This window comes from Leuresthes tenuis, unplaced genomic scaffold (assembly GCF_036924035.1).
Source record: "Leuresthes tenuis unplaced genomic scaffold, fLeuTen1.0.hap1 SCAF_16, whole genome shotgun sequence".
NCBI classification, from domain to species: domain Eukaryota; kingdom Metazoa; phylum Chordata; class Actinopteri; order Atheriniformes; family Atherinopsidae; genus Leuresthes; species Leuresthes tenuis.
In genome coordinates, this window is record NW_027325370.1 from 30,015,042 (window position 1) to 30,039,949 (window position 24,908).

Here is a 24,908-nt window from a genome sequence, read left to right on the forward strand (position 1 = left end):
GTGGTGGAGAGGTTTGAGTGGCAACATGATGATAGCTCCACTTTTGTGTTGTCAGGGGTGTTAGGGTCTTCCAAGGCAATATGGTCTCAGAGGAGGGGTCAGACTAAGAGCATTTCTTTGATGGAGTGACACCAGGGAGCAAAAATCCCCTGGCCTCATTCAGGGTTGTCTCCTGGAGTGCGCTTACCAACTGTGGTGTAAAAATTCAAGGTTGGGTGCAATTTCCACCTTCAGAAACCTATTCTTATGATGTGGAATGTCACTTCTCTGATAAGAGAAGATTTGCAATGAGTAAGATTTAAGACAGCAGGATTCAAGATTCAAAAGAATTTATTTGTCACATGCTCAGTTATACATGCAGAATACATATCACTTCTTAGGCTATGCGTATATTTTAACAGTAAAACTGGTTAAAAAGTAAATACTAGAAACATACTTAAAACATAAATATACTAGAAATATATACTTAAAATATACTAAACAATGTAACTCTAGCAAGTATCCAAATAAGTAAATAAACAACATACAACAGCAACAAAAGTGACAGTGACAAATTAAATTGTAACATAAGAAAGTGACAATTTAATCTGAAACAGACTGGGATGGGAAGTGTCCTTGATGTTTTTGATGGCTCTGATCTGTCAGCACCTGGTATGGATGTTCTGATGATCTGATGCACTCAGCTGCTTTAATCACTCTAGCATGGTACTGTGTAGTACTGTTACTGTACCATCATAGTCAGTATGCTTTCAACTGCGGCTGAGTAGAGGGTTTTGAGGTTCTCAGAAGAGAACCTAAACCTGAGCATCTATTTGGATGGACCAGGTAAGAGTCCGTGAGCTGAACCCTAAGTTACTTGATGTTGCTCACCCTCACAATGAAGAGAATGAAGAGAGGAGAATAGGAGCACTGTTGCTTTGAGCTTTCAGATGGAGGTAGACATATGTGTTTATGTTTATGCATTTGGCAGACGCTTTTAGAGGTAGACGCAAAGCTAGGGTAAGGGAGTCTTGCCTAATGACCCCCACTGGTAGTACCTTTCATGCAGGGGATTTGAACCCAGGTCTCCCACATGGAAGGTGGCAATCATACCACGACACTATCCAGTCCTAGCACTGCTCTGTGTCATCTGCAAACTTTACAACAGAGTAGGAGCTGTGAGCAGCCACGCAGTCGTGAATGTACAACGGGTACAGCAGGAGGCTCAAAACACATACATGTAGGACTCCAGTGTTGAGGGTGATGATACTGGACACACAGATGTCCACTCCAACTACTTGGGATCTGTCTGAGAAATTCTAGCACCCATCTACACAGCTTGTTGTTAAATTCTAAATCCCTCATTTTAGCGGAGGGTCTAAATCGGATTACGGTGTTGAAAGCAGAGCTGTAGTTGATGATCAGCAGCAAATCAAAATTTAATCATATGGTATCCTAAGTAGATCTGTTCGGATGATAAGCCAACTGAAGAGGGTCGATGGAGTTGGTAATGGACTTGGTAATTGGTGATGTTAAAACCACATGGTGGTAGTCATTCAGGCAGGAAGGCTTGCTATTCTTCAGTACTGGAACAATTCCAGATCTCTTTAGGCACGCAGTCACAATGGATTAAGCTAGAGATTAATTAAAGATATGAGTGAGGACACCAGTCAGCTGATACATCCAGCTTCTCAGAACGTGCCCAGAGATGCAGTCAGGTATGGCAGCTCTCCGGGTGCTCCAGAATAGAATAGAATTGTCATTACACATTAGGTATACAATGAGATTGCAGTGCTTCTCCTGACAGTGCATAATATAAAAGAAAACCCTGTTCCTCATGCACTGACACTGCCACCACAGCTGACCTGCTGACCTTGTCACCCTCATTTAGCAAATAGTTACTATTGCTAGCAAGGAAGCTAATGTTGGGGGTGCTAGCCTTCGAATTAGGTGTGGAACAAGTTCAGGTTGTTAGCGAGCATAGAGTCAGCACTTAGAGTGGTGGTGTTTTTACCTCTGATCTGTATTGACGCAGTCCATGCCATAAGCAACTTGAGTCTCTGAGGTGGAAATGGGACTCCATCCACTTCCAGGTGTTTGTGCTTATAGTCTAAGCACATAATGAAGCGTGTCAATACCTGAGTAGGAATGTAGACAGCCATAGCGATGACCACAGTAAGCTCATGGGGTAGGTAGAATGGTCAGCTCATGATGGCTAGAGGCTCAAGGTGAGATGAGCACGAACGGGAGTGAGTTGTCACATCTGTGGGTTAAGCTTTGGCAAGTAAATTGCTGGAAAGTGGGGGTTAGTGTGGTCGCTGCCTCTCTAAGTCTAAGTCGTACTCCAGCACCTTTTCCCGTGGCGTTTCATTGTTCGTCACTTGAGAAGCTCACCGCCAATATGGTTGCCGATGCCTGGAATATCTCTGACAGCTACGACGAATTGACTGAATTGAGTTCTCTGTTGTGTGATCAAGAATGATATCACTCTGTGGCTGAAAATTGCAGGAGGGCGCTCCGATTGTAGTTTGTGCATATTCACCAAATAGCAGTTTGTATTACCTGACCTTCATGGAGTCTCTTGGAGGTGTCATGGAGGGGGTATCACCTGGGGATTCCATTGTTCTCCTTGGGGACTTCAGTGCTTACGTGGGCAATGACAGAACAACCTGTAGTGGCTTGGTTTGGATGAATGTCCTCCCTGATCCAAGACCGAAGCGGTGTCTACTTATTGGACTTCTGTGCGAGTCATGGACTGCCCAAACTTCACACAATGTTCAAGCATAAGGCAGTTCATAAGTATACTTGGTACAAGAACACCTTACACATAGGTTGTTTATTGATAGTAGTTAACATAAAGAAGGCAGAGCTATCAACTGATCACTACTTAGTGGTGACTGAGATCCAGTGGCTAAGAAGACAAACCTGGTAAAAACCAAAGGAGTAGTGATGGTGAACTGGGAACATCTCACTTAGGCTCTTGTCCGTTCGCGCCAGAGTTGTTTGGTTTGCTTTAAATGGACCAGTTTGCTTCCTCAGATAGTCCCCTTTGTTTGGGCAGGTGTGAATGCTCATTCAAACTCTGGTGCAGACCAAACAAGCGAACTTATGTCTGCCTGAAAAGGTGCGTCGTGGTTCGCTTCCAAGGGAACCCTTGTACGGCTCACTTACAGTTCACAAGCAAAGGGACTATCCAGCGCACCAAAGAGAGGAAGTTTTTGGTACTGCTGCATTCGTCTCATGTACAGAACAACATGGTGGATAGCTCGCTGTCTCCCCCACTGTTCATACTGGGCAGCTTCTTGTAAAAAAGCAATTAGGTTTGAACACCAAAGTAAAAAGAGAAACCCCAAGACTGCATTGATTTGGTGTTGCTTCATTGTTTGTTTTTGCTGTGATAAAAGCCAGCTGAAGGAGGTGGATTTCCGTTTTTGGTCCTGGCCAATCAATGTGCCGGGTTTCTTTCTTTCTAATGCTTTTATCCTTTCCTTTTCCTGGTCAGTGCTCATTTCAGGCAATCCTGCCCAAATGAGCAGCCTTTGTAACTGCATGAGGTTGTCCAGGTGCACTTACTAAAGTGGTATGAAAGTGAAACCCAAGTCAAGGAATTTTTTGGCATTCCCCAAAACCATCTTGGTATTAAAGCACCCTTACAGTGGTAATACAACCATTTCTCTCTTCATTTTTAAAACCATAATTTTTGTCTGAGTAAAAATTTTTAAAAAAGTTATAAACAACATTTAATAAATGAAGAAAAAAAAGAAAAGCGTATCAACTCACTTCTGCACTGGCTCAACACCAAACTTCATCAGCATTCTGATGGCAGTAGGAGCTGTGTAAAACTTCGTTACATGATATTTGTCTACAATCTCCCACAAACGGCTCACATCTGGATAAGTAGGCAGACCCTCAAACTGGAACAAACAATGAAACACACAACATATTAACAAAAAAAGTTATTCAATTCAGGCTTTGCAGAAATATAGGCAAGCAGAATTATCCTAAAGATCATGATTATGATGGCATTTACAAATTCAAACTAAGGCTGCAATTTCTTATATTTATGTCTACCGCAATTTCTATGACAGCGAAATTAAAGCCTTGGATGCATCAAGCTCTGCAAATATGAAAATCATATCATATAAGAACATATCATGTCATGACAACAAATATTTGAGCCTTATCAGGTCATAAATGTAGTTAAAAACAACCTCAAATGGACAACAACACAGACATCTTATGTCATGTCATATTTTATACCACAATTTCTTTAATAGGAATTTTCAAGGTAAAAAGCAGCCAAGTTCTACTAATCAAATGCACTTGATTAATTGATCTTCTCTAATTGTAACCATCTCTACAAAAGCTCAAGTTTGCTGGTCTAGACCTCAAGGCCATTTCCAAAAAATCTGTGGTCGTATTCACAAAGGATCTTAAGGCTAAAAGTAGCTCCTCACTGGCAAATTTAGGAGAAACTCATCTTATAACACACACTCAACAATAACTGTTGAGTGTGAAAACTCGTCTTAAATTTAGGAATCCTAATTTTTTTCACTAAGAGCAATTCACAAAGGATTTTAAGCCTAAAAGTAGCACCTAACTCTAGGAGAGCTTAAAAGTCCTCGAGAGGACTCCAAACTCAGTAAGACCTATTCACAAAGAATAAGACAATGGCTACAGCGAGACAAAATGTTTTGGAGACAATGGCGGACTGCGAATGGATGAAGAGATATAGGCTAAATCGTGAGGGTATTAAACTTGTGGTACAATTAGTGCGGGATGCAATAACTAACAGAAATAACCCGATCAGTCCGGAGACAAAATGTTTGGCAAGACTACAATATTTAGCAACAGGAAAAATGCAACTTTGCAATGCCGACGATTTAGGAATACCATCAGTCAGCCGTGCCATAAACCAAACCATCACCACGCTCTCTACACCACATATCATACAACAGTTTATCCGGTTTTCTTTGGACAATCAGCAACTTAACAGGATCAAATTAAGCCAACTTTATGGCAAAATATAATCGCACCATCAAAAGATGAGGACGCGTTTGTCAATCGAAAGAAAGTCCACTCCATCAACACGCAGTTGTTTTTGATGCAAATTCTTGATGTTGTTGCAGAGTGGCCTGGATCTACCCATGATTCGCGTATTTTAATGGAGAGCGGTCTGAGGCAGCTTTTTGAGAGGCACCATGTACCAGTTGGATGTCACTTGCTGGGTGACAGTGGCTACCCTTCAAGACGTGACTCTGACACTCTTATCTCAATCCACAACGCAATTAGAGTATAACATGTAAGTGATTACGCAGATTACGCTTAGCTCTATGCGTAAAAACATCATATTGGCTTGTTGTTGCCTTTTATTTTATTTGGATCGATATTAATTATCGTTTACTGTTTACCTCCTTATATGTTAGAGCACACAAAAATACACAAAGTGTTGTGGAGAGAGGAATTGGGCAGATGAAACGTCATTTTCATGTCCTGCACGAAGAAATACGCCTCAGCCCAGACAGGGCAAGTACAGTCATTACTGTATTTGCACTTCTCCACAACCTTTGCAAGCAGAGGAACATTCCACAGCCAGATGAGGATGATGAAGGTGACGATGATGCTGAATTTGGCCGTGTGGAACAGAATGGACTGGCATTTAGGGATCACTTTGTGAATACACACTTTAGGGAAACACCATGGCACAAATCAGTCAACACACATTTGTTTAGTTGATAACATTCATTCTAGGTTTTCTTGCTTTTTTAAAAATCTTTAGATGGTAATATTCCATCACAATTGTAGGAGCCTCTCTTTTGCTTTTAGGACCATTTTTTGCCTTTTTAAAATACGCATTTCCATCCAGAATTTCTGCTCATCTAGTGAACTGGCACCAGCAGCAGGAGGGAGAGGAGAGGTTCTAGGACCATTCACTTGTGTTTGACGGTATCTTCACTCGTTTCACTCATGAACGAGGACTTGAACGGCTGATATTTGAAGGAGTTCATTTACAGCCTAGGCTATTTCCTCGTTTTTCGTTGATTTAGTGGGCTCGTTTGTGGGATTTTGTGGAAGAGTATCGCCGAGACCGCCTGCATTCAAACAACCAATCACCGTAACGAGCGCTTAAGTCGTGCACGAGAATCGGCGTAATCCATCGCAATGGTGCGTCACTCTTAGTGATTCATCCTTAATATGAGTAGGTCTCAGCGGCTTTGTGAATTACTTTTAAGGAAAAAATGTTTTAGCACGAGTTAGGAGCACTCCTCACGGTAAGATAAAAAGCTCTGTGAATACGGCCACTGGAGTCTACAATTCTACAATAATGAAGATTAATCATAACTGGAAAGCATTTTGAACAGTTGCCAATCTTTGGCTGGAGTGGACGTCCCAACAAGGTCACCCCAATATATTCGGTGCATCCCTGCCCTAAGCTCAAATGTTAAAATTCAAGAATTCATGGTGAGGACTACACAGGTAAGGCTTATTTGGAAGGCTTGACATAAAAAAAAGCCTGCTTTTATGTCAAAAAAATATACAGCTGAGGTTTCCAGTGATGCAGCTGAGCTAACCACAAGAACAAGCACAAACCAAACTTCAAGAACATGTTTTCTGGAGAGAAGAGACCAAGCTGGAGATGCTGGACAAAATGCACAACACCAAGTTTGGGGAAAACTCAACACAGCATATCAGGACAAACACCTCATAGGAAAGGTGAAGCACAGTGGCAGAAGAGTGGTGATTTGCCTTGTCCACCATGATCTCCTTTGTAAACCATAGCATTTTACTGTCAAATGTGATGTCATCTATAAGGCAGTTAAAACTGGGTGACTTGACAGGACAAGTATCCCTGGCACAGCAGAAAAATCTACAGAATTATTGGATGTACTCATTTTTACCCCCCACACATTGCTTAATAATTTTGACTTGGCTTTTGTTAAATAAATAATGTAATATGTAATAAGCAGTATATCATGTGTTGTTTTTATTGAGGTTGTATTAAACCAATTTTAAGACCCAGAACAAACCAGGGGATTTTTTATATGTAAAATCTTAGAATCTAATCTTTTATCATTACTGTAAATATATACAGCTAGGTACAGAAATCAAATCAAGTTAATCAATAGCCACATGTGAGCTAGAGGTATCTTCAAGCCAGTTTAAGTGTGTGCTTGCAGCCAGGGCTTCAAGCTTCAGGCTAAATACCTCTTTGCGTTCAAACTGTGGGGCTGCTGGACTTTAAACACGCAAAAAAATATACTGAAAGAGTCCAAAAATTGGGGTTCTAAGCAATTTATGCACAACAGCAGTATATAAATAACTGCATAGTTGCAAAAGGTGTGCATTAACAGTACTAATCAGAGGAAGTACAAAAAGCACTCAATCAAACATGTATATGCCAATCACAGTAAACAAAAGGTGTGCAACTACTCACATTAAGAACCCAGCAGAAAATTATTTATTTTGCATCTTTTAGGTGGAGAAATAGGTGAAGCAAATTGAAGGGAATTTAACAGACTTATTCTAAAGGTAAGTCAGATATGTGACAAAGCCAATTGTACATTTTGTAAGTTTTTTTTAAAAATAAAGGTTTTCAATAGTTGAGGAAGGGGTGACTCTGAAAAGCCAAACAGGTGTTTGCAGCCTTTCTACTTTGTAATATTGTAGGGTATAAATCAATTCCAATAAATGCAACCAATAATAATAATAAAAATATCTATTAATGTGTCTTTAAATAATTCCTCCCCATCTTAGTGCCAATGCCATTGCTATAATTTATACAAATAGACTAGAGAGTACATTTACAGAAATGTTTAAGGACTATCAAATTTGCAATCGATTGGTGCACAACAGACTGCTGGGATAGGCTCCAGCCCACCCGCTACCTGATTAACGGTATAGAAAATGGATGGATGGATGGATGGATGGATGGATGGTGCACAACATAAAGGAGTATATCACATGGTTTTATTTAAATTTGCCAAATGATTGCAGTCAAATGTTTGAGTCTATGTGCACACATGTGGTACAACTGGTGCAACTCTAAAACCACAGTGCCCTTCAACATAACACATCCCATTTTAGCCTCTGATTCACATTTTCACTTTTTATTTTGTATCACTGTGCACCTTCCCAACATGAAGACTAATTTAAACCTAAACCTAAATAGATGGGACTGTAATATTTAGACATGGTGATCTTTAACTGTATGCATCAGCATGACAAACAACAAGACATAGCTATTGTAATATAACTGACAGACAATAGGGAGACTGGAATGTGTTGTCCGTGAGAATAAAGAACAGTACACCTAATGACATGGATAGAACAACACTGCACAGAAACAGCACAGAGAAGTAAATTAATTCACACCTACTTGTAGAAAAAAGAAAATAATGTGCTCATTTGCTAACTCTGGGTGGCTGTAATGTCACATTCCGTCAGCCAAATTGTCTGTAGTTTATGAAAACAGGAAACTGAATAATATTTACGATGGCACTCACCAGGACACTGGTTGCCCCATTGGCCAGGGGCCCATAAGTGATGTAGGAGTGTCCAGTGATCCAACCAATGTCAGCTGTACACCAATAAATATCATCAGACTGGTGGTCAAATACCATTTTGAAAGTTGCGGCAGAGTAGAGCATGTAGCCACTGACTGTGTGAAGAACTCCCTTCAGAAAGAAAAGTTGGCAAGATTAATTTATGACAGATTAATAATCTCTTACACAGTTACACTCAAATATACATATGGCTTAACCAAATATGACTACAATAATAGTCAGGCTTAAATTGTAGTTAACATTTCACTGTCCTCTTTAAATGTCCATCTTGTATATGAAGCAGAAAACCTATACTAAAACCTGTATTAAATACTTAGCTTTTCATTAATTCATGTATTCTAATTCATCTAGGCCTCATGCAGATGTATGCAGAATTTTGTGCAATTTACTTAAACAGTGCTAAGAAGCTGAAGATTAACTCAATCTGTGGACAGCAGCTCTACCCCAGAGACTCAGACATCCAAAAGCTGTTTTGCAAACTGAAGTCACAAGCAAGAATTCATTTTGCGTAATATGTGCACATCAGTGTTTGACAGTGCAACATAGCATCAAAATGCTATGGCTCATTTCCAGTTATGCAGAAATTGCACTTTACATGCCGTCTCTCCTTTTTTTATGGGTTTGTTGCTTCTTCTAACATAGTGTTACAGAATCTAAGAATAATACAATAACTGTTGAGTGTGAAAACTTGAGTCCTTCTATTTTTCTGACTCAAGTCTTAAGAAGTCAATATAGTCAATTCAAGTCAAACTTATTTCTAAGCACATTTAAAACAACAGACATTGACCAAAGTGCTGTACAATTAGAGAAACAAGAAAACAACACCACAAATAAAAGATCAATTATCAGAAAACAACAAATAACTAAAAGCGCTCCAGCTGAAATTAGTTTTCCAGTTATCTTTAAAAATATCCACTGTAGGTGAGGTCCTAATGTGGGACGGAAGGCAACACAAAAGGCTCCTTCACCCCTGTGATTCGGGACAGCCAGAAGCATCTGATCAGTAGATCTCAGTGATCTTAAAGGAGTGGGTACAGATAAAAGATTCAAGACATAATAAGGGGCTAACTCATTTAAACACTAAAAAAGCAACATTAAGATCTGACTGGGAACCAGAAAATTGGTGCGATATGATCACGCTTAGGTCTGCCTGTTAATAGCCGAGCAGCCACATTTTGAACAAGCTGCAGGCGAGACAGCAGAGACCTAACTCAGACCTGAATAAAGACTGTTACAGTAGTCAAGTCTCGACGAGATGAGGGCATGAATCCCTTTCTCAAAATAAGAGGAATGGTTTTACCTTTGAGAGGATTCTGAGATGAAAGACGCTAACTCTGATGACAGCATTCATCTGTTTGTCTAATGAAAACTTATAACCGATGTAAGTTTATAAAGTTCTGAAACTTTACAAAATCAGAACATATACACACGCCTAAATTACTGTTTATTATGATCACTAAATATGTAAACTGCCTAAACTTGCTTGTGTCACTTCACTTTAATACAAAACCTTAACAATGTGCAAATATACTTCACTGTTTAGTGAAAAAGAAATCATAAAATAAAAAAATAGAACTGATGTCCTCAAGTCACGAAGAGGCCCAAAACACAGCACATAGATTATACAGCGCCAACAATATGGGGCAAAAAATACCATGAAAATCATTAACTAAAGGATAGAACCAAATAGCTTTTTTCTGTTATGTGGAAGTCTCTCTGAAACATGTCTTTTGAATAACACTGCTCAAAATGTGTTTTTACTTGCTCATTAATACTACATATCCAAATGGAAACTGCTGTTAAAAGGAAGAAATAAAAATGAGTCAGATCATGCTTCCTCTCATGTTACAGCTCTCACTGCACAACAAGCACCAACTGTTAAACTGGAGAAAAAGTCTGTGCTTGTTTACAGCAAAAAGCGTCAAATATATTTCACATGTTCGGATGCATGGTCTTCAGTATGGATGGAGTTAGTTCAGTATGTTCAGTAAACTGTTTCCATTTCTACAATGGATGCTACACTTAGCTAATTACCTAAGCTGAGCACTGTGAAATTTTCAAAAAATGTAAAAAACTGGGAAGACCACATCAATCAGTGCTCACTGAGCAGGAAACATTTATTAGTCACGCTAAAGCACACTGCAAAATAAATCTATCCACTCTGATGCTAATAAAGTGTATGCGAGTTTGTGTGCTTCCCCTACTTTTGGTTTGCCGGTTGAACCACTGGTGTACAGAATAAAGAGAGGATCTTCAGACTCGCACCACTCCGGTTCACACTCATCTGAAGCTGCATGCATCAGTGTGTGCCAACACAAGTCCACCTCTGAGTTCCAAGGAACCTGGTATATGACAACACACAGATCAGTCATGAGAAAGAAAAACATTCAAAGAAACAAACTAAAATGTAGAAATTGAGAATAAAATGTAATCAAAAAAACATTCAGAGCTTTCCATGATCTTGAGCACAAAAAAATGTTGAAATAAAACTAGGTTCATAAAGATTCTGTGCAAACTAGTAGAGGGTCATATTAAAAACTTTAGTTATCAAAAATGTTATTTTATTTAACTATTATAAATTATTGTAAAATTCTAGTGTTCGTCAACACTTAGAAATATAGGATAAAATTATGCTTAGGAATTTAAGCAAAAACATGAAGAAAATTTATATAAACCATAAGGAAAAATTAGGAAAGTGTGCGTCAATAGAAAGGAGAGAGCAAGGTGGAAGGGGAAAATTTTGGCCTCCAAAGAGAAAAATAATTCAATGTAAAAAAATGGAATTCATGAAATGCAATGAAATTATTGTCCTGCTGATGATGAGTGGCTGGATTTCAGATCTCTGTTTTTTTCTGAAGTCAATAACCAGCTCCTTAGTTTTTGTGGTGTTAAATTGGTTATTGACTCTGCACCACTACCGCCAGCTGCTCCACCTTGTCCCTGTATGCCAACTCATCCTGTTTACCTGAGATGAGCCCGACTACTGTGGTGTTGTCAGTAAACTTTATAATCCTGTTGCTGGGGTGGGTGAGGATGCAGTCTTGTGTGTAGAGGGTGGAGAGAAGGCGAGAAGGCTGATGTTGAAGCTGAGAACAGTGGTATGGGGACACAGACTGACCCTCTGGATGTGGCCTGACAGGAAGTTTAGGATTTAGTTGCAGGTGAGTGGTGGAAATCCCATATCTGACAGTTTGGACCCCAGTTGTTGCAGGAGGATGGTGTTGAATGCCAAGCTGAAGTCAACAAAGAGCAGTCTGATATAACTCCTCTGATGCAACTCCCCTGCTGCTCCATTTGAGTCAGGACATTGTGAAAGGCTGTGGACATAGTATCTTCCATGGATCTCTTTGCTCTGTAAGCACACTAAAACGGCTCCAAATCTGCTGACAGGCTGGCGATGATGTGACTCCGCACCAGTTTCTCAAAACATTCATGATGAGAGGTGTGACTGCCACTGGGCAGAAGTCATTCAGACTGTCTGGGGTGGATATTTTTGTTAGTGGGGCTATGTATAGAGGACTTAAGACAGGGTGGGAAAATAGCCTGAAACAGGGTCTGGTTGAAGATCCTGGTGAAAATTCCAGCCAGTTGATACGCAGCATCTTCGCTTCTCCGTCAAGTCGCGCAGCTTTCCTCTGGTTCACCTTCTTCATCACTCGTCTCATCTCACACTCTTCTATAATAAGTTTGTGGCTACTGTAGACAGGTAGTTGTGGTCTTGCTGCTGCTGGTGTCACCTCAAAACGGGCAAAAAAAAAAAAAAGAGGTTCAGCTCCTCCGCTGGTGAGGCGTCTCCCTCTGCTGCTGAGGAGTTAATGGATTTGTAGCAGGTGATGGGCTGGAAAAGCGGCCATACCTGCTTGATGATGTTGCTTCTTCGTTGGTCCTCTATTCTCCGCCTGTATGCTGCCTTGGCCTCTCGGATGCCTTTCTTCAGGTTGGCTCTGTAAAATGCCCCCATCACCAGATCTGACAGTGGCGTTTCTAACTTTCAGCAGGATCTTGACCTCCCTATTAATCCAGGACTTCAGATTGGGATAAATCCTTATGTACTTGTCCCTGGTGACATTGCCCATGCAGAACTTAATGTAGTCCAGTACTGCTGTAGTGTGGTTCTCCAGGTCCTGGTGTTCAAAACCTCCCAGTCAGTTCTCTGGAAGCAGTCCGACAGCTGGTGAGAGGCATACTCGTGCCACGCAGCAACAGTCCAGATTGTGATGGGAGCTTGCTTCCAGAGGGGGGGGTGTGAGGGGATCAGAAGCTGGGACGTGTGGTCAGACTGGCCGAGGTGTGCTAGGGGTTTAGCCTTATAGGCCTGTCTGATGTTTGTATACACCAGTAATTTCCTTCTCTGGTTGCACACTTTATTAGTTGGTGGAATTTGGTGAGAGCAGCTTTCAGGTCGGCATTATTAATGTCCCTGGATATGATATGAGGAGCCTCGGGATACTTGCTCTGTTTACTGCTGATGCTGCTGTGTAACAGCCTCAGAGCCTCAGAGCAGAGCAGTACTGCTATATACACTGCAGTTAGCAGTACAGCTGAGCTCACGGGAGAGGTATATAGATCTATATTTAATTGTTATGAACTCCATAGTGATTACGGTGGAATTTCTGTACATAAATTCCCCCCCTCCTCTGTTCTTACCGCAGCTCTCTGTCCTGTCCTGTGCTGTGTAGCTGGCTAGCTCGATAGCCATGTCTGGTATAAGTGGATTCAGCCACGTCTTCGTGATAAACAGAATGCAGCAATCCCTGATCATCTTTTCCATTGCAATCCACAGCTTCAACTCATCCAGTTTAACTGGAAACTTCACATTTGCAAGGAAAATGCTTGGAAGCAATGGTTTGTGTGGCTGCTTCTCTAGCCTTGTTAGCACACCACCTTGTCAGCACACCACCTTGTCATCCCCTCTTTTGTTTAAACTCTATGCCGCTGCTGACTCCTAACAGCTGGGACTGTAATCCATGGAGAGCCCAGTGTTCGTGCAATGTCGTTCAGGATGTTATGAGGAACTCAGATGTTATACATTCATACCGGCCGTAGTCCAATAGAGCTTCCAAATAGAAAATACTTCCAGTTATGTGTTTATAACCGCGTAGAATTAGAAAAAACAAATCTTAGTCGGAGTGCACACAGCCTCAGCCTTAAGCGCATCGACATCATAACGACTCACGAGATGCTGTTTAGCCAAGTAATGCAACTCAAAAGTTATCAAAAAATGGTCAGATAAAAACAGGGTAATGAGGAAATACTGTTCACTCAATGCCATAAGTCAGCACAAGATCAAGGGTATGATTAAGAGAGTGAGTAGGTCTGTGAACACTTTGAGAAAATCCAATTGAATCTAATATAGAGATTCAAAAGAGCTAAACTAGTCTTGGGTCTAGGACTGATTAGTAACCCTGATCTGAACATAGCTGCCACTCCCCCTTCTCTGCCTGTGGTTGGAGGAACATGAACATTTAAATAGTCAGAGGGAGTTGATTCATTAATGCTAACATGATCCTCCTGCTGCAGCCAGGTTTCTGGAAGACAAAATATGATCACCATTCAAGTCATTAATTAACAGAGACTTGGAAAGGAGATATCTAATATTCAGCAAACCACATTTAAAAGTTTTATGTTTTTGTTCATTACATTTTTTGTGTTCATTTTTCTGGATTTTCTACTCGTGTTTATTGATTTATTTAATGTGGGTGGTGTGGTAGCAGACACAGCCATTATGGGGTTTTGTGGGTTAGCAGCAGGTGGGAAGCTGCAGAGAAGTGTGTAAGAAAGGGTTGTCATGTTTTTGGATGACTAATAAATTCGTCCATATTTCTAGAAATGAGAGCCGCTCCTTCCAAAGTGGGATGGATGCCGTCTCTCTTAATCAGATCAGGCTTTCCACAGAAAGATTGTCAATTATCTATGTAGCCCATGTTGTTTGCTGGACACCATCAAGACAACCAGCGGATGAAATTCTATTAGAAACATGGACGGGTTTGGTGGAGAACCACGGGCTTGACTTTAGGGCTAAGCCTTCCTGACCATCACCTGGCTGCTCGGGCATGTTGGAAGACAGCTAACAGGATTAGCTATGCTAGGCACATTAGGTGACTCAGCACCATCTAAACCTGACAACCTGACAGCATCTACACTAAAGCAATACAGTCTATGGAAATCATTCAATTGTGAGGGGAAAATTATGAAATTACATCGTCATTTGCATTTCTTTCTGCACAAGCTTAAAAATGCAAATTAGTCTGTTGTTACAAATTAGGAAGCTGTTGCACCTGGCTGAACAGGAGGAAACATGGCACCAACAAGAGTGCCATCAGTGGAAACAGTGAACAGGATTATTAAACTCCTTCAAGAAGGTAATCAACCTTCACTGTGGAAAAAGAAGTTGGTTGTTCCCAGCCAGCTGTGTGAAATTTAGAGAAAGTAGGAATGAAATGTGAAGGCTGTAAAAGGGGAAACCTACAGATCAACTAAGGAGGATATTAAAGAAGCAGGACGATCCTCTGAAAAAAAAAGCATTTAATGGTGAATTAACAGTGACGGCAAACAAAACAGATGCTACAAAAATAAAATTCCATTTTTTATTTTTTTTTTAAGATTTATTCCTGTAACCATATGGGAATATTACAAACATTCTGCTTAGAGGTGAAAATTCCCTAAAAATGAAAATGAAAACAAAGATGATAGAGGGGTTCAGTGGAGGAAAGTGGTTCTGTAAATACCTGGTGAGGAGGATGCGTTTTCTTTACTTTTCCTGTCTGTTTCTCCTGTTGGATGGGTAAGCAGAAAAGGCAACAGAGGAGGAACAGGAAGTTAATGAGGGAGAGTACTCAAGAGCACAAAATTTAAAACAAGTGTCACCGATGTCAAAGTAAATCAGTCACAATTTTTCTTTTTCAAAGGATTATGGAAAGAAATGCACTGGTTCAATTAAAATCAAAAGGAAACAGCTGAGGAAAAGTCAGCAACAAATATTTACAAAACAACTAGAACAGAGCATATATTATGCCATGTGCACTGATAAATTCTAGGTTTATGTCTTACTTTGCAACCAGCTGCTCTATCTTCACACAGTGTGACGCCTATCAAACAAAATAATCATGAATATCTTACTGTGATTAGTGATTATCGACACATTCTTTAAACATCTTCAGCTCTTGTGACTTTTCTCTTTTCTCTAACCACCACGACAGCAGTTGAAGAGTACAGTTTTCTAGGAATGTGCACAGGAACTCCTGGGTTAGTAAGCTGGAAATCCTCACCTGGGCAAACTACTCTGTTTTCCTCGCCAGTCCAAAATTCTCAAGAGCACTAGTTAGACTTATTTGACCTTCAGACACAGTCCTGTAGTGAATGTAATTTGGAACTGACATGATCTACTTCTGCCTCTGCATGATCTACATCAAATCTGTTTTCAACAAAACCCAACAATTCAAAACAAAATATAATCTAGAACAAAACCAACTGTCCCTCCATCTTATAGCTGTGACAATAGGACAAATAGACATACATCTATCACTCTGTTTAGGTTTAGACATTGTAACAAATGAGACGGCAAACTTCAGCATGACCTCTGTATTCCATTCCCACCAAAATATTAAGTTAAAAAATAAGTTATTACACAACAAAAAAGGATCATGAACTTATCAATAACTTAACAACATTAACTTGACACATTATAACAAAAGCAAATCAAACAATGTTTTCAACCACAAGTTGTGACTTTCTGAGCTGAACTGAAATCTTTAAGCTCTAAGGTGTTTACCTGAAGATCAGGGCACGATCGTTTGGCAGGTGGAGAATGAGAACCCACAATCTCCACTGGTTTACTGGATAGGTGTTTAAGCACTATACATCTCTCAATGGGGAAACCTCTGCACAAATACAGAAACATAGTTAAATATCAGTTAACATAACTGGTATTTTTAACTCTTTATGCACATTTTAAGAGGTTAAAAGTTAACTTCAAAGAGTTTTATAGAAATCTGGAGATTCTAAAGATTGTCTGCGGTATAATCTACTGGTTAAAGAAGGAAGATAAAGCAAGTCATTGTTGAAGACATTTGCATTGCTGCACTTGAAAGGTATCAAATGCTTGTCTTGTCTTTTGTTTACCAAGTGTTCCTGCTTCTTAATCCAACTCTCACCAACCACCGCCTTAGTGCTCATGCTAAGCACAATAAAAGGCAAGAAGAGTAAAGAGCTGATAAAACTCAAACCTTGGTTAAAAATGGGAAAAAACACATTTCTTAATACTGATTAAGAAATGTGTACATGCTGTACTACATTTAAAATGCTGTAGACTCTAGAGACCTTTGATATCAACATACTTCATGCAGTTCAGAAAGCTACAGATAGACGAATCCATTGAAAAGCTGTAGGTTAAGGGTCTTTCAGAAACTGATCAACAAAGTAATCCAGTTCTTTAGGTCTAAGCATTTTGAGTTCATTAAAATATGAGGCTTAAAAAAAAGAGGCCAAAATTGCACCAAAATTCCTATTTATAATGAGATTTATAATGTGTTTTGTGTTCATGGCGTGATATGGAAATTCGCAATGCTGTTATGGACATACCCTCCAGAGAAAACTCCAGATACAGCTGCGAGTTAGCTTTCTTCACAATGAACATAATCAAAACTAAATATCATTCCAGGCTCACCAATGAGCACCTGCGCGTGTGTATGAGAATGGCCCCGACACCATTCCAGCCCAGATTTAAAATCCTGGCAGGACAAGCTACAGCTCAATTCTCTCACTGAACATCAGAAAGTGGGATATAAGAGGGAAATGAAGAGAAACTGCAAAACTGTCGTTTTTTTTGTTGAGATTTATCTGTTGTAAAATGGGTTGAGACTGAGATATGAAACATTAAAAGAAAAAAGAACTCAACCTGCTGCTACACTTTATTTCAAGATGCACAATTTTAAAAAAGCCATTTTATTTATTTTCACTGCTTTATTTTTAAATGCAGCCCTTCTTTTCCTTACAGAGAGACTAAAACAATACATATCTACAGTGTTATATACAGTATCTGTATAATTCAATTTCAAGTGGCAATACATATTGTCAAAATGTTTTTGAATGGCTCTTTCTTTATTTGATTTAACAGTCAGTTGTTGATTACATGCAGACGGTGATACAACTACTAGGCTACCTTAACACATAACACACTAAATCATAATGCAAGTTAGACATTATGATGTTCCTTACCTTTGCTTCAGGAAACTTTCTCTAATCAAACCCATTTGAATTTTAGTTGAATATCCCTGCGTTAGGCCTTCGTCTAATAACACATCCTCAGAATTTACTGTTTTTTCCCTTCTTTTTACATAATTTAGACCTTACTATTTAAAAATTTTCAATCAGAAAGTAATATCATTAAGTTGAAGTTCGGGTAAGGGTTTTGGAATAAGACATCGAGTTGGTGCTGAAGGAAGGAAAATGACTTATATCAGTAATGAACTTGTTAATTAAAGAACTCTCACTTTGTGCTGCATTTAAGCTGCTTGTGAAGATTTTGAACAATTTCATGCATGCATTTCATATGCATGTAAAGGCAGATGAGCAAATACTTTTGACAATATAGTGTTCGTGTGTGTGTGTGTGTGTGTGTGCGTGCGTGCATGCGAGCGTGCGTGCGTGTATCTAAATGCTTAAACAGCTTACTTGTCTCTGCATTTCTGTAGTGCTTCATCAGCTATGCTCTTGAGGTTGATCAGCTTATCTCCTCTAAAGAAACCATCTGGTCAAGTGAGAAATAAAAGCACAGAACACGAGATTTATCTATGCACTCAGAGCACCTTTGGTAATTAAAACACAAAAACAAGTTAGCTCAGGCTAAAAGCAGGTGAAATGGAAATAATGTAGTGTTTCACAAGGTAGAATTTACTAATCTAATCATACTATTATATACCTGTTATTTTGGGTAAATACAACTAAAGAAACAGGAACAAATCCTGTTTATTTGCGACAGACCACTAGTAACAAAGTGCCTAAAGATAAGTTTAAAACTGGTTCTTGGCCAAGTTGTCTGTTATGTGTAGGCATAGTACTGGCATCCCTCGAAATAAGTATGAAGTGGTTTTACAACAAAACAACAACAACAAAAAAAAAAGGAAAACCTTTGAAAATCATTCCTCTGAAAATCATCAGCTACAGGACAGGACAGAAAATGAGTGAAAAAGTAGCATGTGTCTAAAGAAAGACCTCTAATAATCACTTTTAAAAAGATTACTAGAACATTTGGCTCCTAAAAAGCTAAATATAAACATCTGAGGGGTGGCTCAAGACTTTTGCACAGTACTGAAAACTGGTATTTGTAAAATATTACTTCACTGAACTGTAATTTGATGGGGTGCAGTGTTGAGCATTATGTTTCTAACCCCTGGCAAAAACTTCAACCAAAAAAAAAAAATATATATATATCACCAACATAAGAGGAAGTTCATTCATTTATTTGTTTTGAAAACAAAAAGTTAAATAAACTTACACTAAAAAATCTAATTAATCAGATGAACATTCTCGCTTTCTAAAACATAACTCAGAAAAAAAATATTGCTGTAATTTTGTAGTCATTTTTCAGCAAGTGGCTGTACAAATGATTTCTGACAGTCTAACACTGTGCATACGCTGTTATTATAGTAGCCATCTAAAAAGCTGATGGTTACATGCACAGTTGAGTGAATTTCTGTTTACAATTTGACTGGGCCGTTTTCCCGGCTATGTTTTAACAGAGGTAGTAGAACTCTGACGGCAAATGTGCAGCATTGTGTGGACCCAACCATGGTTTGCATTTGACTGTTCCATAAATAAATAGCAGACTGCCCTGCCCTGTTCTGTGAAATCACTTCCTACAGCTCCCATAGGAAGTCAGGAAGACATGGTTTTGTTGAACGACATAAATAGGTTTAAAGATTTAAACTTTTTGTTTCTGACTGAAACATGGCAGTGGGCTATGGATTATACTTCTATGACTGAAGTATGTCCTGAGGTTTCCACATTTACAAAGACCTTCAGGCTGCAGTGGAGAACTTGCTGTGGTATTTAGAAAACGTGTCTCTTGTTGGTTGGTGAACTCTAGGTCCTATTCTTCCTTTGAACTCCAAATAATTTAAATTAGACAATAATCCCTTTTACTGTATTTTAATGTATCACACACCTGGCCCCAACAGCACATTTTTTCTTCCTAAAGCTCAAACTGACCTGCGGTGATGAGCAATGAACACTGACAGTCCAGGATCCTCTCACACAGAGACCCAGCTGAGAAACCTGCAAACTAGAAACAGCAGTGGACACAGTATTCCTCTTATTTCTAAGAATAAAAAATTACTGATCAAATTACTTTTTACGTCACTTTCAAACTCACCACTATGGAGTGAACTGCTCCAATACGGACACAGGCCAACATAGCAACCACCAGTTCAACCACCATGGGCATGTATATGGATACACGGTCGCCCTTCTTCACTCCTGGAAATGGGAAAAAACAAACGGGTGAGGGACAGACACCGGCATCTACCAACTTCATTCTAGCATTTAAGAAAAATGTGTAAATCAATAAGGTAGAAAATAGGAAATGGTACACCAAAATCAGTGTTTGTCATGTTACATAGAAGTTCCTACAGATTTGACCAAGTTTATCCGCTTATTCTAGTCCATGGCACAAAATAAAATCATTCTCTTTTCATGTTAGAGTGAGGAAATTTTAAATATAAATGTGCATCATCTACATTATGGTCTTGACAAAGGATTTCATATATTTGTGATTATAACTCTCAGCAGAAGCTAAATCTTTCTAGATTTAAAAGTGCAACATAATTCTGTATGTCAAGTCTGACTGAACATGCTCAAGCTGGCAGGAAGTAAAGAGGAAAGCACCAGCTGTCATGGTGACAGCGCAGACTGTACCTGATGGATGATAGAGCCTGTGTTCAAATAAATAAACAATTCAAATATGTAAATCAATACAGTAGTTAAATTGATTCAAAGCCTTCAAATATTATTTTCAACCCAAATAATGGAGTCTTAGAAGAGCAGAAAAAAAGATTTAAAGCTGAATGAAAACTGTTAAAGTTGTCAAAGTCTTACTGAGTAATTCCAAAAGGCAGACATGTGGTTTAACTGAAGCTGAAACACATTTGTGAACAAGAAAAATGGAGAGCTGAAGAACAGTTTAACATAAAGCTGAACAGTACTCTATGAAGAAGGTCAAAAGTCAAGCAAGTATTTGTCAAAGATTGAACAAATATTAAAAAGAGGAATTGGGAGTCGCACACAAAACCGAACAGTACTGAAGAAAGAGGTTTAAAAGGTTCAAAGAATCAGCAGAGCTTTAAATCTGAAAAAAGATGAAAACATACAGATGTGACAAAGATGTGGTTCAAGCCAGAGCAGCTGATTGCTGCTGTATGCGACCTGAAGGAAGAAGAGCGCTTGCTCCATCACTGCCGAACATGATGCGATGTGTGAATAACTGAAAATGTGTGTGTCTGATCCTTGTATGTGTTAGAGTGGGCCTCTCTGACAGCCTGGTGGGAATTCCTTAAAATAACCAGGTCTAATTGTACACACATCTGAAACTATCCTGACAGCCTTCAAAAGAAAACAATGCTGGATTTTATTTTTATATAATTTATTTCAGTCACTTTACAGTAATAAATATCCCTATAACTTCCCTCTAGAGTGGCAGAATTTCTTAAGCTTAGTACTCAGATTACTGTCCAAAACGGACAACTCTCTCTCTCTCTACCAATCCTGAAATGGGAAACAAGACTTCTCCATCAACCCTAGTCAAAATGTCTGGTCAAAAATATGTTTAAATACCCTCAAGTATGACTAAAAAAAAACTAATTTGCAACTTGTAGTCTACATTACAAAATCGATAGTTTCCGTGAGTTCATTGAAAAGCACTTAACTGAACACAACGTGTCACAGAATCACATGATTAACATGGACATGGTCCCCCCCGAATGTTTGACATCCCCATGGGCCACAGAGCTATTGTGTAGCTGAATAACTGTTAATCTGTTACGTTAACATACCGAACCCCTATTCAGCCTGTTGTTCTGTGTGCTATTGTGTAGTTGAATAACTTGCCTTTCCATATTAAATATCTGATGACTACAAGCAGTGGGCATATTCTATATATTCTAACTGCACCATAGCTATCATAAATCCACACACACACACCACATCAGGAAGCAGGAGGGACGAGGGGGAGGTCTTCCCCCACCCCCATTTCCTGGGCTTAGTCTGTGTCATAGGGACCAGGAGGAGGAACTGGCTGTCTGGTTCTGCGCTCACTGCATCGATAGGTGGTGTCCGCTCCGCCTCGGGTGGGTGGAGTTCCCTCGAGTCGGGTACCTGCCGCTCCATTCAGGTGGCTGGTGCATGGGTCCTGAGGACCTAAAAGTGAGTGGATGTCTGCGTTCTTTTGTTTGCGTCTACCCCACTTTCTTTAATTTCTCCTTTCAATTATTATTTAAAAAAATAAATAAATAGTCTTTCTCCCATAATGGCACCCATAATTAAAACACTTCTGAACATGCGTCATTAAACGTATGCATTCCTGTGTATTACTACATGTCTCTGTGTGGCATTTGTTTGATCCTGAAAAGTTTGCCTTTGAACAAACGATTGCTGTTTGAAAACTATAGTTCATATTTGAAAAATTCTTTAACCATGGGCTGCAGAGGAGATGGCAGAAGACACCGATGTAATTTGTATGCCTGCCCTATGTACAACATCATTTTTTTGGCAGTTTAAAAACACCCCACACTTTGAGTTTTGAAGGAGATCAGGAGACCTGGTTTATAATGGAAGTCATAAACCAGGGAGCCTGGGTGGTTATAGTGGGATCCTGGGTGGTTGCTCTCTGCGCTCTGAGGCGATTTGAGAGAAAACTGAGGCCCAGCACAATAACGGCCACATTGGGTGAAAGAGGACAAAAAGGCCTACGTTTTGATGTATAATTTGTCTAGTTGCAGCAGATGTGAGGGAAGTTTGTTTTAGTTCTTTTCTGGTTAATCTGAACCTGTGAAATAGGAGTGGTTGACCTCAGGACAGCAGAGTGAGAGGAGTCTTTTTTAGAGCATAATTTTTCTAAAATGCTTAAAACCGCCATTGTGTCAAAACTATAATAGTTTAATATTCCCTGACCTGTTTAAACTTTGAATGATGTCTCTATTATGAAGTATGACTGAGCTATAGGGCTCCAAAGTAGGCTTAGTTTGTCCCATTATTCATGGAAATCCAATCATTTCCTATGGGAGCAAATATAATGCATATTATATCCTATATGTATTGCTGCGAGTGCCTCAAAGAAGTACCAAACAAATTTTGTTGTATCCTGATACAATAAAAAAAAAAAAAAAAAAAAAAAAAAAAAAACCTTGGATCTTGAACCTTGATGGTGACAATAAGGCTTATCTTATAAGATAAGAGCTATGAGATACTGGCTTGTTATGGCGAAACCTGCCCGGCTTTGGCAGAATGAGGGAGGCACAACACAGAGGCACTGTGTTAGGGTAAGGATGAGGTTTTGGATGGGTGCTCTCACACCATTTAAGAGAAAACCGCATGGCTCATCAATATGACGGTCCCAGTTTGTGAAAGAAGACAAAAATGCCTACATTTTTAATTAGACTTTGTGTGGGTACAAGAGCCATTGTAGGCGTGAGAGAAGTTTGTTTGAGATTTTCTGATTAATCTGGAGGCTGACAAGTCAGCGTGTGAAATCACCCCACTGTAGTGTGAAGATTCCACGGCAAAACCCTAAATATTCATAAAACTTAAACTGTAAATGTGTTGAAACTGTAAAAGATATCACAAAACCATATAATTCAGTAAAAGTTTAATCTTTCGTTACCCACTTAAACTGAATGATGCTTCTATCATAAACTGAGTCTGAGTTATGGTGTTCCAAAGTTGACATGGTTTTCACTGGTTTCAGCAGAATCGCATTAATTCTCTATGGGAGAAATGTTGCAGTTTTTGGCGAGTTTCGCAAACACTATAAGATGAATCACCAACAAAAGACATATCACACTTCCACTGGCCGAGATGCACACTGATGTATTTTCTGTATGGGTTTTCTCAAAACTGCGTGATGAGTTGTGCACCAAAATTTGTGATAAAAAAGGAAGAGCAATATGTAATACTCGAAAATTTTGGAATTTTATGGGTGCCAATGCAGCTACCGCCTGCTGAGAGACCCGTGTGCCATGGGTGGGAAAAATTCACGAGACATTTCTCAGTTACACATAGGGATATGACAGACAGGTTCCTCAGACACCCATGTGTGTAGTAGGCAACCTTACTGTGAAAAGATGTTTACTTGAACCACAGGCTGCTATGGTGATGCAGAGTTTCTGTTTTACACAGACAAAGCCAATGCACTCCAAAAAATAACCATGAGAGGCAAAGGCCATAGCCAATATGTTCATCATAGCAATGCAGTAGCTGCTGAGCTCTGAGACAGGGAAGAGGCACTGACTCAAGCTGAATTAAGGCTCAGCATAACCCGGAAACTGACATCCTGAGCGAAAACTATGAGAGCCATGGAAATTATTTTGACAGCGTGAGTGCAAGAAGGGATAGAGCAACTTGTGTTTTTTATTTAAATTGATGTGGAATGTGGAAGTGGAAACAGGTTAAAAAGACCCCTCGCATTCAGATTTCAAGAACACATTGGGTGAAAGAAGACCAAAATGCCTTTCAGATTAATGAAGGCTGAAAGATTAGAGTGGGTGACATCCCTGCACGAGAGTGAGAGTATTCCGGGGCAAAATCATGCATTCTAATGTTTCATGACTCATTTAAACTTTTAATGATTTCTCTATTATTAAACATGGCTGAGTTATATGTCTACAAAGTGGGCTTAATCAGGATCACTAAAGTGTGAATGCAAAAAACATTCATTATTATCATGTACTTTTTTTTTTTAGACTTTTAACTACTCCTACACATTTTGAGCTACTTATGCCATTCAACTATAAAATTCAGGTTTTTCAATTCTTTAGCATTTGAAAAAATCAAAATCTGTAAAAATGATTGGACAATCCTCGATTTGTGAGCAGAGACTACCTGCCCCATGAGTAAATGTCCCTCTTCAGGTTTAGGGCCTTACATAGTATGCACAATGGCAGTTAAGAGCAATAAGAGTTAAGGGTTAGGTCATAGAGTCATCTGAACTGGTTAAACAGTTGTCTTATAAAGCACTTAGTGCACTAGGCCCATGGTGCAACATAATTCTCTTTGACTCTTAACTACTTTTCTTTAAAACATTTTTTTGTTGTCTTTAAAGCACTAAAATGATTGGACGATCCTTGATAAGTGCACCATGAATAAGTGCCCCTGTAT

At 39.4% G+C, this 24,908-nt stretch overlaps 1 protein-coding gene across 1 annotated transcript in view; it reads right to left on the bottom strand.

Moving 5' to 3' along the window:
• The window catches only part of acss2 (acyl-CoA synthetase short chain family member 2), a 48,564-nt gene that overhangs the window by 15,904 nt on the left and 7,752 nt on the right, over positions 1 to 24,908 (bottom strand). Inside the window, exons 5-12 of the mRNA XM_072366762.1 lie at positions 19,915 to 20,018; positions 19,752 to 19,824; positions 18,216 to 18,291; positions 16,315 to 16,423; positions 15,272 to 15,316; positions 10,748 to 10,885; positions 8,484 to 8,654; positions 3,760 to 3,893 (exon numbers count right to left, since the gene is read on the bottom strand). Of these exons, the coding sequence (XP_072222863.1) occupies positions 3,760 to 3,893; positions 8,484 to 8,654; positions 10,748 to 10,885; positions 15,272 to 15,316; positions 16,315 to 16,423; positions 18,216 to 18,291; positions 19,752 to 19,824; positions 19,915 to 20,018 (850 nt within the window). The remainder of the gene's footprint in view (positions 1 to 3,759; positions 3,894 to 8,483; positions 8,655 to 10,747; positions 10,886 to 15,271; positions 15,317 to 16,314; positions 16,424 to 18,215; positions 18,292 to 19,751; positions 19,825 to 19,914; positions 20,019 to 24,908) is intronic.